Here is an 18,813-nt window from a genome sequence, read left to right on the forward strand (position 1 = left end):
AAACAACGCGGAGCGTCGAGTGAATACAAAGAGAGACACTCACGCGGAGGCGACGGGGATATCAATCTTGATCTTCGGCAACACCTTCCGAGTCCTCGGCTCTGAAACTTTGGGGTGCTTTGGCGCCTTCTCAGTCGGGGTTGGTGAAGAGATCTGTCGACGCTTCGAAGAATGACCAGCCTGAGTAGTTACCTTGTCGCGGGCACTCGGCCGTTCTTGGTCGAGCTTGGATCGCCTCTCCCTGCGAGGGGGCGACTCGACTTCTTCTCCATCACTTGAGCCGTCGCTTCCTCCATCCCCTTCACCATCGGAAGTCCACTCGCCACTGTCGCCGCCACTCGCCTCGCCTTCCAGTGCTTGCTCTTGGTCCCCGTTGGGCATTGAATACATTTCAATAATAGCCTGAAAGGAAGCAGGGAGAACAAAGTCAGTCGACGCAATATAGGCAGCTGCGCGAGTGAATTCAGATTACAAGCAAAAACTCAGAATCAGACCTGCTCTGGTGCATGAGATTGGTCGAATGGGGGAACTCTCCTAGCTCCCCTGGGATTGTCCTTGTTCCCGGTAATGCCCGACAGCCACTTCTCCAGTGTGTCGTCGTCGACCTCCTCCGGGTGGATCCGATTGGAGTCTTCAAGACCCGAATACATCCACATCGGATGGTCTCGAGCTTGAAGAGGCTGGATGTGCCGCTGAAGGAAGACCTCCAAGAGATCCTTACCAGTGACCCCGTCACGAATAAGCTAGACCACTCGATCGACCAACAGCTTCACGTGCGCCTTCTCCTCCGGGAGCACCTTCAAAGGGGAGGGTTTCTCCACTCGGTCCATGGTAAAGGGAGGGAGGCCAGTCGATTGCCCTGGCGTCGACTGGTCTTTACAGTAAAACCAGGTCGACTGCCATCCGCGAACCGAGTCAGGAAGAATCATGGCCGGAATGGAGCTTTTCCCTCTCGTCTGGATGCCAAGACCCCCACACATCTGGATCACTTGGGTCCTCTCATCACTCGGATTAGCCTTTTTCACTGTGTGGGAGCGACAAGTGAAAATATGCTTGAAAAGACCCTAGTGAGGCCGGCAACCCAGGAAATTCTCACACAAAGAAATGAAAGCAGCGAGATAAACGATCGAGTTGGGGGTAAAATGGTGGAGTTGTGCCCCAAAGAAGTTCAGAAACCCTCGAAAGAAAGGGTGAGGAGGCAAGGAAAATCCACGGTCGACGTGGGTGGCAAGAAGAACACGCTCACCCTCCCGAGGTTGCGGCTCAGATTCCTTCCCCGGAAGCCGCGCCGAGTCATAGGGGATCAGCCCCCCTTCGGCCAGGTCGTCGAGGTCTTCTTGGGTGATCCTCAAGTGGATCCAGTCACCCTGGATCCAGCCCCTCGGCAGGCCGGTCCTCGAGGAAGATCCGCCCCGACTGGTCGCCTTCCCCTTCGACCTCGCCGTCGCCTTCTTTGCCCGCTCTAGAGCCGCCGTCTTCTCCTTCCCCATTGTCACCGGCGAGACGCATACGGAGCGGTGATGCTGGGGCGAGAGCGAGCGCAGAGGAGGGGCGTGAAGAGGAGAAGAGGAAATGGAACGCACTGTTCGGGAGACCCTGGTCCAACGCCTTATATGAGGCCGCTTCCGAGTGGCTGACGGGTAGGCCCAGGTGGCTCTGTCAAATCCCGTAAGGATCGCGCGGGCGGTACGTGGCGAAAAAGGCGGCGCAGGGATCGAGGCGTCTCCGCTCTATCCCATCCGATTACTGCGGCCTCCCCCGTCCCGCGCGCTTCCCAAAATTCGGATCCCACGAAATCTGCGGGCAGCAAACAAACTTGTCAGACTAAAAGATCTCCTCCGCACCGTCACTCGGAGCCTTACAAGTGAAGAAACTCACTCGACGAAGAATTAAGAATGGATCAAGGCGACTGAAAAGGAAGTTGCTGTCATCACTCAGGTCCATTGATCCGGAACAAGATATGCTCACGGCATGAAAAACGAGTCGGAGAGGTTCTCAACTCCTTCCCCACTCAAACCTCGATCCATTCGGGGGCTAATGATGAAGCTATGTACCTAGGGTAGGGTCATGGACCTGTCCTAACTGCCCTACCCAAGGACATCTCTAGAAGAAACCACCTTTCAATCGACTTGGAGGTGTTCCACTCGACAGACTCAAAGAGGCTCGACCAAGAAACAATCACTCGACCAAGATCCAACCACTCGACGGCCAGGAGACCTGAAGTCACTCCGCACGCTAACGGTCGGTCATTAAGTAGCTTTTATGGTCATCATAGCACTTTATTACTAGCGTTACCAGTAACGCTCTGCCTTAATGTACATTGAACCCTTTGTAACGTGGGCTGGCCGGGGTCCTGGCGCACTCTATATAAGTCACCCCCTCCTCCGAGACAAGGGTTCGCAGCTCTGTAACTCATACTCACATAATCCAGTCGACCGCCTCCGGGCTCCGAGACGTAGGGCTATTACTTCCTCCGAGAAGGGCCTGAACTCGTAAACCTTGCGTGCTTACAACTTCTCCATAGCTAAGATCTTGCCTCTCCATACTTATCCCCCTACACTACTATCAGACTTAGAACTACGACAGTTGGCGCCCACCATGGGGCAGGTGTTTTAGCGTTTGTTGGAGGAGTTGTGACCTTTTTCGACCCGAATCATCATGGTTTTCGGCGGAGTTTCGGTGGAGGGCCGCGAGAAACTGAGATCATGCATTGAGCCTTCTCTGAATTCGTTCAATAATGTACATGAAGAATTCCATTCTAGGTTTTGTGAAGCCAAGTGGGGTTCCTAAATAGATAAAAGGGAAAGTTCCAATAGAACACCCTAGCAGGCTGGAGAGTTGTTGCATAACTTCTTCAGATACATTAATGGGCAGTAAACTGGACTTATGATAATTAACCTTTAAACCTGATGCTTTGGAAAAATAATTCACCAGTTGTTGTAATTGCTCTAGTTGTATTGGACAGGCTGGCATAATGATCAATGTGTCATCAGCATATTGCAGAATAGGGAAATTTGGGCATGAGGCAAAAGTAATTGGAGGTTGAATGATACCCCTGTTCATAGCATCATTTAGAATTGTCTGCAAGAAGTCAGCAGCCAAGAAAAATAAAAGGGGGGAGAGAGGATCTCCCTGCCTGACTCCTCTCCTGCATTTAAACGAATTGCCAGGGACTCCATTGAGAAGGACAGCAGAGGTAGCACTATCTAAAAGCTGCTCAATCCACAAACACCATTTGGGCCCAAAACCTTTCTTCTTTAAAATGGCCATAGTCATACCATGTTCAATTTTATCAAAGGCTTTCTCGAAATCTAGCTTTAAAACTACTGAGGGCTTCTTGCTCTTATGGCACTAGAAAAGGAATTCATAAGCCCATGCAATACAATCTTGAATCGTTCTTGATTTAAGGAAACCATACTGATTAGCGTGGACCAGTTCCAAAATAATGGATTCCAATCTGTTGGCAAGCAGTTTGGTGAGCAATTTAAGGGTGCAACTGAGCAAGGAAATAGGCCTGTAATCATTGACACATGTAGCACCATTCTTTTTAGGAATAAGAGTAATGAAGGAATTGTTGATGCTCTAAAGACACAACTCTCCCTGTGGAATTGCTCACAAAGATCATAGAAGTCACTTTTAATAATGGGCCAACATTGTTTAATAAAATCTGTATTAAAGCCATCCGGGCCTGGTGACTTATTAGAAGGTAGCTCCTTTATAACAACGTCGATCTCCTCCTTAGTAAAAGGTGTTTCCAGAAAGGATAAATCAGGATGGGCTGTCAAAAAATTAAGCATATTCGGTGGAAGTTCATAATTCTCAGTTTGTCACAGTCTTTCCTTATATGCAGAATGCAAGAGAGTAGCTTTGGCCTCATGACTAGTAACCTCTATTCCATCAGTTGTGAGCAAAGAAGCAATATAATTATTCCTGTGCTGCACTATTGCCATAGCATGGAAGAACTGGGAATTTTCGCTGCCCAATGTGACCCATTTAATCTTCCCTCGCTGCTGCCAATATGCTTTTTGTTGTTTTAATAGAGAATCTAAGTGACTCTTGATATCAATCCTGAGTTGAGACTCAAGTGCCACCAGGGGCCTGAAGTTCTCAATCGCATCCAACATTGCAATCAAGGCATTGGCGTTGGCTATGCTTTCTTTTAAACAAGAAAGAGTTTTGGCCCATGCTTTAAGGCTTTTCCTGAGGATTTTCATTTTAGCATTGATCCTCTTTGTAGCATCTCCATAGTGAGTACTCTGCTTCTAGATAGATTCTACCAAAGGCATAAAACTATCTTGCTCTAACCACCAATTTTCAAATCTGAAGAGAGAGCTTTTGGGCATTGAAGTTTGGATTTGAATGACACAAGGCACATGATCAGAAGTAACTCTAGCTAGTGGAAAAGCCAAGGTGTTGGGGTATGAGAGTGTCCAGGAAGCCGAGGTGAAAAACCAGTCCAATTTTTCCAATAATGGGTTGTCTTGCATATTACTCCAGGTGTACTTCCTACCCTTGAGGGGTATATCTACCAAACCTAAGTGACTGATGACAGCATTAAACTATAGCATCTCATTAATATTTCCACCTGGTTTGCTTCTATCCTCAAACCTTCTAATAAGATTAAAATCCCCCACCAGGAGCCAATCTGCATCTTCAGGAATTTGAGTGCCATCCAACCAAGCTAGAAATTCCAGTTTCTGGTCGTCTTGACATGGTGCATAAATGTTTGTTAGAGTCCAACAGCTCCCGCACCTTATTGAGTGCAGCAGTACTGAAACATCATACTGATTTTGAAAAAGCAACTCCCCTTTGAAAAGATTAGAGCACCACACTGTTAAGATTCCTCCAGATCTGCCAGCAGATGGAGAATATGCATATGAATCAAACCTTGGCGGGCAAAACGTCCTAATGAAGCTAATATCAATGATCTCTTTTTTTGTTTCCTGAAAACATACAACAGAACAACCACTTTCTGAAATTTTATTCTGAACATGCAACCACTTGTCAGGCGAGTTCAACCCTCGAATATTCCAGTTCAGGACTTTCCATGATTGTGTAGCCATATAATAATACAAAAATATTGTACTGGAGAGCAAGAGACTTCACAGAAAGTGCTCCTATTAAAAGACTCATGCCCGAAAATGGTCTGCCACACAGGGATATCGTTCAGAAGCAGTGTTGGGAGCGGGTACTGAAGCATAACCAGACAAGGAAAACATACACAAGCCTGGAAGTGACTAGGCTTGCCCAAAGGAGCACACCCAACAACATAAAACCATCTCAGAAGAAAGAATAACCAGCTGACAGAAGTAAAGATATAAATCCACATAAACGATGTGCAAGTTCGTAGTGTAATTAAAGCACTAATTCACAGATGAACAAATTCATAAAATATGATAAGCAAGTCTTTGCAATCTTGCAGGATGTCCTGGCTCCTTCCTCCTGGCTCACTTTTTCTTTGGCTTGCTTGGCTTTTGCTTGTCCTCTGCATTCTTGGATTTTTCCTTGGATTGCTTGGGCTTTGGCGGCTGATTAGCAGCCATGCCAAATTTGTCATACAGATTGGTCACCACTTTATTGTTAAGGGGAGGCGCTTGAGCAGAGCATGCCAAGCAGTTTTTGTCAAAACATGTTTTCCCCTTGTACCCATTATGAAGCGGCTTAATTCTGTCACTCCTTCGAACTTCAGAGATAACCATAGGTGTTTTTTTCTGCCACTTTCGAAGATGAACGCCAGATGTGCTTAAGAGCTCTACTAGATCAACTGTTGTTATCTTTGTAGCCTGTGGTGTGGAGAGACCTCTACTAACCTCTGAGCAGACACCTGAGAGGTAACAAACCGGAGGATCTGTGACTGGGCACTTTGAGGGAATAACAAACTGTCTAGTTATGGTACCATGATAACCTTCAACTATAACCTGCCAGAGATTAGACTGAAGAATAGACTTAGCCCACTCAAAATCAGCTGGTGTTAAAAGCTTGGCTCTGAAAAAGTCAACCCACAGCCCTGGAACTGGTATACCATCTGAACCGTCTAGAGAGGGACAAAAAAATTTATTCCATGCTTGATCCCCCTCCTGAGAGAATAAAACTGAAAGAGCCATCTCATCAGGGCCAGTATGTTTATCTGACCTGTCCTGCATGTTGTCCAAAACAATCGCATCTTTAGTAGATTCTAACAGTGGTACCTCATCCGGTGAGCAAATTTGCTCCAACATGTTCAGATTGTTCTGCATAACAAAATCATTCTGATATATGGGATTTATGAACTACACGACAGTATGATCTATGGGGTTTGCCAAACCTCCAATAGGGCTGGGTTCGATAATATCAGGTGTCCGCATTGCCAATTCTGGTGGAACAATCTTGTGCATCATCAACACTGAATGAGCTTCCAAGTGGGATGTAAACTGAACTGATTGACCAAGTGCAAGTGCCAGCTGTTTCTGTGCTTGACTTGAATGTGAGAGCTCTTCAACAATACCATTCCATTAATGCTTTGGAGACCCTTTTACTAGTGGAGACATTCATAGTCCACTTGCTCTTGTATTAACACCCTGCCTAAATGCAAGTGAGGAATATCTGGAGCTTGAGCCTGTTGAAAGGGCACATTGGCAAGTACAGCTTCCTGTGCCATCAGATCTCCATTTTGCATAGAGCCATGTGAAGAATTTGCTATTTCAGAACTAAAAGTGACAGTGATCTCACTGTTGTTATCTTCCACAGGAAGATTTAAATCAATATTCATCAAGGCACCTTCAGGAGGAACATGATTATTTTGAATGACATGATTTAACATTTCCTGTAATTCCTCAGATTGAACATCATTTAACTGGTGTGGCCCTTGAAGATCATTGAGTTCCAGAAACTCCTTTTCTTATGGCTCATTAGCACCAAAGATGAAGTTCAAATTCTTCCCAAGTTGATTGGCATGCTGGCCTTGGGGATCATTCACTCCCTAATGCTGACCAACCTGTTGTTGAGCCGGCATTTGTCCCCAAACCGGCCACAGATTAAGGTTTGGCACTGGAGCTGGAACTGGATCTGGCATTGGATGTGGGTTTCCACCATCTGGTGGAAAATTATATTCATATACGGGCAGACCACCCAGCAGTAAATGGCCTAATATAGTGATAGGAACTGACCAAGATTCAGCCTGATGCTTGTTGCCAGCAGACACTATACAACTATGTGAAATCAGAGCAACATCAGCAACCAATACCTTAATCACAACCCTAGAGAAATCACTTGCAACTTTATCCCACTGAACCACATGAGCAAAATCCTCAACAACCCCTTTAATGTGCTTAATGTCCCACAAGTCAATAGGAAAAGAGAGCAGAGCAAGCCAGCAAATTTGATTATAAGTAAAGCTCCTATGATTAATCCCTTCATTATGCCGTGCAAAACTAATCTGGTGATGCTGAAAAGCAAAGGGACTATGATCCACTAACCAATCCCTGTCTGCACTTGAGTCTAACTGAACATAAGCCTGCCCGAGGGGACACTTCTGAATCATATCAAGAGTGAACTGCTGGTGATCCTCAATGAAGGAACGAACAAAGGCTCTAACCCGGGCAAAAGTAACATTGCCATTGGGGGGTGGCGTGATCGTGACAATAGCCACATCCTCATGCATGGCCGGGACTGGCGAACTTACATGATATCTGTAGATGGGCGGCCTACCAACAACTTCCACCTTTGTATACCGGCCAGGCAGAAAGGGCGTTGGATCAACTGGATAAGCAGCCATGAGCAAGGGATGAAGCGGAGCGGCAGCGGCGTGAAGGGGCGTCGGAGAACTAGAAGAGGGGGCGACAAGAGGAGGTAGAAGAGATAGTAAAGTTTGGTTAGTATCTCCTGCCTCTCCCTTTTCCTCTAGTCTTGTCCAATCAAATTCGTTTGCCGAGGATCCAAAGTTGCCATAAGAGTGTAAACAATTAGGCAGGGGATCAGTAATAGTGGGCAAGTCATTAATTACTTGGACCGGCTCGCGATTAAGATCAAAAGATTCCTTCCGTTGGTTATGTTTAATAGAAAGGCCCAAGTTCAAATCCAGAGGTGAATCACAACATTTAGAGGCTTGCCTTCCTGGGCAGATATGCTGCTCATTTGTTCCTTGGGGTACAATTTCTGGAACTCTTCCTTGGGGTACAAATTTTGGAACCCAACGCTGCAAAACTTTTTTTGGCCCAGGTTGTACGTATTTCTCCTTGTCTCCAGTTTCAAAAAAAGAACAGTTTCTGCTTATATGCCCCAGTCGTCGACATCCAAAACATCTGATTTTGTTGGTGCACTGCCATCTAGAATGATTGAAAAGGAGACACCTAGAGCACTGTTGCTGCCCGTTATTTCTTTGCTTTTGTGAACTCCAATCCTGATGAGTTGTCTAATCAAGTCTATCAAAAACAAAGCCTCGGTGCTCCTGCTAGTTGGGAGCAATAGGCTTGTCAATTCTGTCGAAAACCGAAATTCTAGGGGGGGCTCCCAGCTCATGGTCAGTAGCCTAAAAGTCATTTGATGGACCAGCACCAGTCACTGTGGACGTAGTGGATAGATGAGCACGCATGCGCTGAAAAACTGAAGTTGTAGGAATATCAGTGAAGTCATCCCCACACACTAGCAGCTTCTCCAGACGAGCGTTAGACATTTTTGCTGCAATCAGGGATTTAAGATCCTTTTCTTCCTCCTTGCTGAATTGGTCGATAGAAGACCTTTGATAATTAACTCTGAAAAATTCTTGAATGGAGAAGAAAGAATGACCAGAAGAAATCAATTTCTTGATCAGAGAGCCTTAGAAGAAAAAAAGGAGGCTGAGTGCTAGACTGGATTTCCTCTAGAGGACTAATGGACTCCTATCCCTTAGAAGGCCCTCCTTGAACTTGTAACTTTAGAATAGGATCATTGGTATTTTCCATAGCTTGAGGCAGAGGATCACCTGCATTTCCAATTGCTACAGCGTTGGCACCTGTTAGAACGTCCGAGCGGAAAGGTGCATTAGAAGATATCCTTTGATTTGCGAAACTGAACTGCCCCTTGGATCTCTTCTTTCCAACATAGGTCCAGGATTTCAATTCTTCAGACTCCCATCGACGAAATTCCCGAATATAATCTGGTCCACCATTGCCCCAGAGATTAAAGAAAACCATGAAGTCAGGACACACAAAGTATTTGAGAGTGTTAACAAAGTACCCCACTTTTTTAGAGTATAGTGAAAATCTGAAAGACCTATCTCGCAGAAGCATAACTCTGAAATCCTGAGCAATACCCCCAAGACATGAACGAAGGTATTCACTGACAGAGTGACAATCTAACCTGTGCTTATGCCTTTTAAAAGAAACCACCATGAAAAATTCTCGGGCATAATGACCAAGAGAAAAAGCAACAGGGGAATTAAACTTTTGCCAGATGGTGCGCTGAAATTCCATACCTGGGTGCATGTCCAAAGAGAAATCCATATCATTTCTGTTGTTTGCCTGTCGGTCAGGGATCAGTCTATGAGCTATCTCCAAAGAGGGTGCTGCTGATATTTTCTGTTGCAGATCAAGCTTTTGTTCTGGTAATACAGACCCAGGAGAGCAAATATCTGCAGTGTCTACACGACCTCCCACAATGGCCTTGTAGCAAGGAAAAGAGATCTCATCCCCAACAGAAATGGATCTCCTTCATGGAGAAATCTAGCATCCACCACAACGGAATTGGAATCCCAAAGGGCAAGATGGCCGGCCGAAGACAAGGAGAGATGTCCTTGATGAACCTTGAGCTTAGCCACACGCAGATCCACACGAAAACTTGCCGCCCACCGGGTTGAGAAATTTCCCATGGCGGACTCCACCCGAGCGAGGCAACGTTCTGCAGTCGACATGCTTGTGGGGAGAGGGGGGAATAAGAACTTACCAGATGGAAGATGGCCCCGGCGGCCGCGCCCACCGGTGGTGACGACGACTATCGCCGATCAGGCCATGGTCGCCGATCCGCTAATTACAGCAATTTTGTCCGCCCACCCCGTCTCTCCCCTCTTGTCCTTCTGTTCTCTTCCTTTGCTCGATGATCCACATCTTCGGAGGGATGAGTACAGTTAGTCAATCAACAACTCCTCTTGTATAGTAACAAACCTCGACAATTGTTGGCTAGGGCTTTTTGCTGAGCTTCCCTTTTTTGCTTCTATTATTTAATTGTTGCTCTAACTTCAGCCACTTTAGCCAAGTGATATTGTACTTTTGTTCCCATAAACTTTAAAATCAACATAAACATAAAATTGGGAGAAATCCTGTCCGATTTCCTAAAAGATAAAATCGAAATGAAAATAGATACTAGTTCAATAAGTTTTCATTCCTCTCTAACAAATACTCCCTCTATAAAGAAATATGAGAGCGTTTACATCACTAAAGTAGTGATCTAAACGCTCTTATATTTAGTGATGTAAACGCTCATATATTTCTTTACTGAGGGAGTACTCCAAAAGGAGGGCGGGGCATGGTTTTGATGATTTAACTCTAATTTTCAATTAGACTATAAAATTAAGTTGTGTATCTTAAAAGTTATGCCACGAAAGCTCCTTTCGATAGGAGAAAGCCAACATCATCCAAGATGTCATGACCACAGTTCAGCTAACATTTTTCTCTCGATAGAAATAGAGAGAAGGTCGTAAGTTCGCATACTTGTGAACCACGCACGCACAGACGCACAGTGTCGTAATGCTGCAAAAAATGAAGTTTGAAATATCCTGCTCGGTCAAAGATTGTTTCCCAGTGTCTGGAAAGTTCCACACCCTTCTTCACGCTTGCGCCGCCGACAACTCGAACTAAATTATTCGCCCTGGTTAAGGCTGCTGCCAATGCATGGGTTCTTAGGTGGTGTTTGGTTCTCTAGTCCTAGGACTTTTTCTAGTCCCAACTAAAAAGTCCATAGTCCCTAAAAAGTCCCTCCCTATTTGTTTTCACAGACTAAAAAGTCCCTAGTCCCTTTCTAGTGGTTATTAAATGACCATGTTGCCCCTAGTATATAGAAAAATAACAACCAACTAACACCATGGGGTGGCGGGCCAATAAGTGCATGGAGGGGCATTGTTGGAAAAGTCCCAAAAAGACTCTCCTTGGGAGTCTTCTTCATTTAGTCCCAAATGCCTAGTTTAGTCCCTAAAAAGTGCCTCCCGTTTGGTAAAAAAGTCTCTAAGAGGGACTTTTTCTAGTCCCTACATAAAAAAGTCCCTGGAAACAAACACCCCTTAGATAAGGTGCTAAGCACATTAAATAGCTTAGCAATTATACTCCCCAATGCATAGGTGCTTAGTGTTAGGAATCTAATAGTCTTAGTATTAGGCTAATTAGGCGATTAGCATATTCCTTAGAATATTCTAACCGGTGGTTAGAATCCTGGCGTTGTCCAGACGCAGTACATAGCGAACCATTGTCGTGTTTTTCTGAACCGTCGCCGCACCTTTTCTGAACGATGTGACGCCTTTTGATGTGACGCCTTTTGTAATCGACGCTGTAAACATCCGTTCAGGACATAAAAAGCCTGGATGAATCAATCAATAAAGATCACTCCATTCACTTCAATCTTTCTGTTTCTCTTCACGTCATCAGCACTGCTCGAACCAGAGAATAGGCTATAGGAGAGAAAGAGAGGTGACAAGAGATGGATTCTCTGCAGGACCTTGCTTTCGTTTTCGCCCGATTTGTGGCCAGGGAATGCCGGGGCTTCCGTTTTCCTCGCCGGATTTTTGGTCCGGCTGCTGCTCGTCGCCGGAACTTCGGCCACCGCCGTCAGCGTCGCCTGAACAGGAATTGCGGCCTCCGCCGCCGCAATGCACCATACCGTGCTCCTCTTCGTCGCTACGATCCTGGTGGTGGCCTCCTTCGTCTCCACGCCCATCGCCAGCACCTTCACTGTGGTCACCGCCGGGTGCATCGCAGCAACTCTCCTGAGTGCCAGGACCGAGTACCAGGGCGGATGCGCCCAGGGAAGACGTCCTGGTCATGCCCCAAGAGGCTGCTGCCGCACCAAACGCTGTCGACGAACAGGTTGCTGCAGGGGTCGAGAACGAGTACGAGGATGAGGCCTCTGCCTCCAACATCACAACGGATGCCGCCGAACTACAGCCTCCTCCGCCGGTGTACGCACCCATGGAGTGGATGCTTGCCGGACCAAGCGCCGGATGGCTCATCGATGACCCAGACCACTACTTTTCCGACAAGGAACTCGTGGCGCCGCCTCCGCTGATGTACTCTTGCCCAGGCTACGGGTACGGCTCGGGCCTCCCGTCCCTGACGCCATCTGACGAGGACCCGGAGAACTTCAACCCGCCGGGCTACGATCCATTGCCGGAGTTCTCCTCGCCGCCGGCTACAGTCCCTCTGGACGCGCCCAAGCCCTGACTCGTCATCAACCTCCTGCCGAAGGTGAAGACGGAGGAGACCGAGGCCGCTGCGCTGACGCTCGCTCTCCCAGCGCGCCGCGACCTCAACCTCCCGGCACTGGATGTGGAGGAGGAGAAGCACCAGGAAGCAGCGCCGCCGTCCGCACTCCGGACGCCCTCGCCGGAAGCCCGTGTGCTCCTCCGCCGCTTCGCATCAGCCATGGCTGTCTGCCCCGCTGGAACCCGCGCCGGCACTTGGTCGCCCGAGGCACTCGTCCTCACCGGCCGTGTCGCGGATCTCCGCCCCCCACGAGGCCGCACCATAACTCCCCTCCTCCTATGCGGAGGGGCCGCTCCGCCGCTGAAGGAGCCGGCCGTGGGCACTGGTGATTTGGGAATGGAGGCATTTGGTGTCGTACCTTATCTGTCCTCTGGTGGATCCCCTTTTTAACCAGAATGCTCCAAGCGGTGCCGACACATGCCATGGACCAAACCAAGCCACGTCTCCTGTCACTTGTGATGTGTAGCACTAATATAATCCAATTTGTATTAGACGTACTAATTAGACGTACTCCAGTTTGTATTTCCTAGCTGGAGATCTATATGGACATGTTTATTAATATTTGTTTTAGTATATTATAACATGTTATTTGGTGCAACAATTTTATTTTGCATTTAAAAAAATATTTTTTTTCATGCAATATTCTTCTCTCATTAATATGAGATGAAAAGGCCAAATAAAATATGTGATTATCTTGAATTATATTTGTGCAATCACACAGTAATGGCATCTCTACTGTATATTACAGTTTGCCTATTACTCAGAGGCATTTTTTTATGCCTCCATAGTGCTGTTCCAAATATATAAAAGTTCGATGATATACACATATATGGCTTATAAAATATAAGTGTTCTTTTAGAACATATTTGTTGTTTACCAAAATAAATTTTACTATCAAGTAAAATTAATCAAAATGCATGATCATACATGCAGGAAATATGGCAGACATCAATAAGAAAGAATTCCAAGAACTACAAATAGATGGAAGTAACTATCTATCATGGGCCATGGATATGAAAATATTCTTAAGTGGACGTAGCCTCGGTCCTTGTATTGTCGCACCCCCCGAAAATGCTCCACAAATACCTCAAGTGGTAAAGTATGCAGCATTGCACTACATAAGGCACCATCTCTATCCTGATTTAAAAACTGAATATTTGATGGAGGAGGATCCCTTAGCTTTATGGGACTCCCTCAAGGTGAGATATGACCAACAAAGTGCAGTAATGTTGCCGGAAGCCCAAAGAGAATGGTCTCTTATAAGGTTTCAGGACTTTAAGTCCGTTGCTGCATATAATTCTGCCGTGCATAAAATTAACTCCAAACTAAGATTTTGCAATCAACAAGTTTCAGATGCAGACTTAATAGAGAAAACTTTATGCACTTTCCATCCCTCGATGAGAATATTGCAACAGCAGTATCGTCAACAGAAATACACAAAGTATTCTGAGCTCATATACACATTACTTCAGGCCGAGAAGCATGATGAACTTCTCATGAAGAATCACAATGCTTGCCCAACGGGTGCCATGCCTATCCCTGAAGCACATGCTAATGCTCATTCTACTAGTAAATTTGGAAACCATAAAAGGAACTTCTAGAAATTCAAGGGAAAATGGAAAAAGAACAACGGTTAAAAGACCAACGGTCAAACTAAGGGGAAAGGTCATTTCAAGAAAAATGATCAAAATGACAACTCTCAAACTTGTCAAAGGTACGGATGCATGAATCATCGTACTAATCAATGCCGAATTCCCAAGCACCTTGTGGATCTATACATGAAGTATGGAGGAAAAGGCAAACAAGTTCATGGAAATAAAGCTGAAGCTCACTACAACGCCATTCAAGATAACCCTCAAGCTGGTCCTTCTCAAAGCGCTATTCAAGTATACAAGCCAAAGGACGATCTCATCCTCTATGAAGACATGCTTGTGGATTACACCCGAGATGTTTTTGGAGACCTCGGTTAATCTCCATAAACAAATTGATGTCATTTAGCTATTAAAAGATGTTATATATTATATAACAATAAGTAGAATAAAGCCTTTCAGACTATGTATAATGCATTATGTGAATCAGACATAATATTGTAATAAATTTATATTTGAGATTGTAATATAAATATTATGTATGTAATTTAATGAATATATGAATAAAAGTAAATTTGTTCTAAAATATTCTTTTTCTATCTATAGAATTTTAACGGGAACAATCCGATGGAAGAAGAGTTATGTTTAGTGGATAGTGCTACCACTAACACAATTCTAAGGGAAGCAAAATATTTCCAAACTCTTACTAAGAGAAAGGAAAATGTTATGACCATAACAGGAAGTAACAAAGCAATTATTGGTTCAGGAAGAGCCACATTCACACTCCCTATGGGTACTACTATCGTAATTCAGAATGCACTCTTGTATCCTGAATCTACACGTACCCTTATAAGTTTCAAAGATATCCGATCTAACAATTTCCATCTAAAAACAATAGAGGTGGATAACAAAGAATATTTGCTTTTAACAAAGAGCAACGGATATGAGGAACAAACTCTTGAAAAATTCCCTTCATTTTCATCCGGATTATACTTTACATACATAAAACCCGTACCTTATGTTGCGTACAAAATAATTTTTCAAAATCTTGATAAATTCAAGACTTCGCATGATCGCCTTGGTCATCCTGGAATAGGTATGATGAGAAAAATTATAAGTAATTCTGTTGGTCATAATTTACCAATTAAAAGATTTCCCAAATCATCAGATTTTGTATGCACCGCCTGTGCTACCGGGAAATTAATTATTAAGCCATCTTATCTTAAAGTTAAAAATGAGTCGCTTAATTTTCTTGAAAGAATTCAAGGAGATGTATGTGCTCCAATACAACCTCTATTCGGACCATTTAGGTACTTCATGGTGCTCATCGATGCATCTACTAGATGGTCACATGTGTGTCTATTATCCACACGTAACCATGCCTTTGCCAAATTAATTGCTCAATTATTAAATTGAGAGCGAATCATCCTGAACACGGGATAAAAACAACAAGAATGGACAATGCTGCTAAATTTAGTTCACGCGCATTTAATGATTATTGTATGGCTTTAGGAATCCATCTTGAACATTCAGTACCCTATGTGCATACTCAAAATGGAATGACTGAATCTTTAATCAAAAGAGTAAAATTAATTGCTAGACCAATATTACAGAATTGCAATTTACCAACATCTTGTTGGGGACATGCGGTTTTACACGCCGCAGATCTGATACAAGTCAGACCAACTGCATATCATGAAACCTCCCCATTTCAAATAGTACGTGGCAATCAGCCAAGTATTTCCCATCTACGAAAATTCGGTTGCGCTGTATACGTACCGATATCACCACCGCAGCATACCTCTATGGGACCCCATAGAAAATTAGGAATCTATGTGGGATATAATTCTCCATCAATTATAAAATATTTAGAACGCCTAACAGGGGACCTGTTCACAGCCCAGTACGCTGACTCAATTTTTGATGAGGACCATTTCCCGACATTAGGGGGAGAAACTGTTGGAGATATGCCCTAGAGGAAATAATAAATTAGTTATTATTATATTTTATTTCATTGTTCATGATAATCGTTTATTATCCATGCTAGAATTGTATTGATAGGAAACTCAGATACATGTGTGGATACATAGACAACACCATGTCCCTAGTAAGCCTCTAGTTGACTAGCTCGTTGATCAACAGATGGTTACGGTTTCCTGACCATGGACATTGGATGTCGTTGATAACGGGATCACATCATTAGGAGAATGATGTGATGGACAAGACCCAATCCTAAGCCTAGCACAAAGACCGTGTAGTTCGTATGCTAAAGATTTTCTAATGTCAAGTATCATTTCCTTAGACCATGAGATTGTGCAACTCCCGGATACCGTAGGAATTCTTTGGGTGTACCAAACGTCACAACGTAACTGGGTGGCTATAAAGTTTCACTACAGGTATCTCCGAAAGTGTCTGTTGGGTTGGCACGAATCGAGACTGGGATTTGTCACTCCGTGTAAACGGAGAGGTATCTCTGGGCCCACTCGGTAGGACATCATCATAATGTGCACAATGTGATCAAGGAGTTGATCACGGGATGATGTGTTACGGAACGAGTAAAGAGACTTGCCGGTAACGAGATTGAACAAGGTATCGGGGTACCGACGATCGAATCTCGGGCAAGTATCGTACCGATGTACAAAGGGAATTGTATACGGGATTGATTGAATCCTTGACATCGTGGTTCATCCGATGAGATCATCGTGGAGCATGTGGGAGCCAACATGGGTATCCAGATCCCGCTATTGGTTATTGACCGGAGAGTTGTCTCGGCCATGTCTGCATGACTCCCGAGCCCGTAGGGTCTACACACTTAAGGTTCGATGATGCTAGGGTTATAGGGAATAGATATACGTGGTTACCGAATGTTGTTCGGAGTCCCGGATGAGATCCCGGACGTCACAAGGAATTCCGGAATGGTCCGGAGGTAAAGATTTATATATGGGAAGTCATCATACGGTCACCGGAATAATTCGGGGGTTACCGGTATTGTACCGGGACCACTGGAGGGGTTCCGGGGGTCCACCGGGAGGGTCCACCTGCCCCGGAGGGCCTTATGGGCTGTGTGTGGAGAAGGGACCGGCCCCTTAGTGGGCTGGAAGCCTCCCCCCTAGGGTCCATGCGCCTAGGGTTTGAGGGAACCCTAAAGGGGGGGCACCCCCCTTGCCTTGGGGGGCAAGGCAACCCCCCTTGGCCGCCGCCCCCTCCTTAGATTGGATCTGAGGGGTCGGCCCCCTCTCCCTTGCCCCTATATATATGTGGGGGTTGGGAGGGCAGCCGCACCCAAGTTCTGGCGCAGCCATCCCCCTCTCCCAAGTCCTCCTCTTCTCCTACGGTGCTTGGCGAAGCCCTGCAGGATTACCACGCTCCTCCTTCACCACCATGCCGTCGTGCTGCTGCTGGATGGAGTCTTCCCCAACCTCTCCTTCTCCCCTTGCTGGATCAAGGCGTAGGAGACGTCACCGGGCTGTACGTGTGTTGAACGCGGAGGTGCCGTCCGTTCGGCACTAGGATCATCGGTGATTTGGATCACGACGAGTACGACTCCATCAACCCCGTTCACTTGAACGCTTCCGCTTAGCGATCTACAAGGGTATGTAGATGAACTCTCCTTCCCCTCATTGCTAGATTACTCCATAGATTGATCTTGGTGATGCGTAGAAAATTTTAAATTTCTACTACGTTCCCCAACAGTGGCATCAAGAGCTAGGTCTATGCGTAGTTTCTATGCACGAGTAGAACACAAAGCACTTGTGGGCGTTGATTTTGTCAATTTACTTGCCGTTACTAGTCTTATCTTCATTCGGCGGCATCGTGGGATGAAGCGGCCCGGACCGACCTTACACGTACTCTTACGTGAGACTGGTTCCACCGACTGACATACACTAGTTGCATAAGGTGGCTAGCGGGTGTCTGTCTCTCCCACTTTAGTCGGATCGGATTCGATGAAAAGGGTCCTTATGAAGGGTAAATAGAAATTGGCATATCACGTTGTGGTTTTGGCGTAGGTAAGAAACGTTCTTGCTAGAAACCTATAGCAGCCACGTAAAAACTTGCAACAACAATTAGAGGACGTCTAACTTGTTTTTGCAGCATATACCTTGTGATGTGATATGGCCAAAGGGATGTGATGAATGATATATGTGATGTATGGGATTGATCATGTTCTTGTAATAGGAATCACGACTTGCATGTCGATGAGTATGACAACCGGCAGGAGCCATAGGAGTTGTCTTAATTTATTTATGACCTGCATGTCAACATACACGTCATGTAATTACTTTACTTTATTGCTAAAGCGTTAGCCATAGTAGTAGAAGTAATAGATGACGAGACAACTTCAAGAAGACATGATGATGGAGATCATGGTGTCATGCCGGTGACAATGATGATCATGGAGCCCCGAAGATGGATATCAAAAGGAGCAAAATGATATTGGCCATATCATGTCACTATTTGATTGCATGTGATGTTTATCATGTTTTACATCTTATTTGCTTAGAACGACGGTAGCTTAAATAAGATGATCCCTCACTAAAATTTCAAGAAAGTGTTCCCCCTAACTGTGCACCGTTGCGAAGGTTCGTCGTTTCGAAGCACCACGTGATGATCGGGTGTGATAGATTCTAATGTTCGAATACAACGGGTGTAAGCCAGATTTACACACGCAATACACTTAGGTTGACTTGACGAGCCTAGCATGTACATACATGGCCTCGGAACACGGAAGACCGAAAGGTCGAGCATTAGTCGTATAGAAGATACGATCAACATGAAGATGTTCACCGATGTTGGCTAGTCCG

General features: G+C 45.3%; 1 protein-coding gene and 1 pseudogene across 1 annotated transcript; both read left to right on the forward strand.

Moving 5' to 3' along the window:
* Positions 1-11,640: 11,640 nt before the first annotated feature.
* On the forward strand, positions 11,641-12,812 carry LOC147973536 (uncharacterized). The gene is given in 3 exon segments (XM_087524709.1): positions 11,641-11,920; positions 11,923-12,353; positions 12,405-12,812. Coding segments are annotated over 3 exon segments (1,119 nt in total).
* On the forward strand, positions 12,436-14,464 carry LOC147973537 (uncharacterized; annotated as a pseudogene).
* Positions 14,465-18,813: the final 4,349 nt, after the last annotated feature.

Source organism: Triticum urartu, chromosome 5A, assembly GCF_056163025.1.
Source record: "Triticum urartu cultivar PI428250 chromosome 5A, HENAU_Tu73, whole genome shotgun sequence".
Classification (NCBI taxonomy): Eukaryota; Viridiplantae; Streptophyta; class Magnoliopsida; order Poales; family Poaceae; genus Triticum; species Triticum urartu.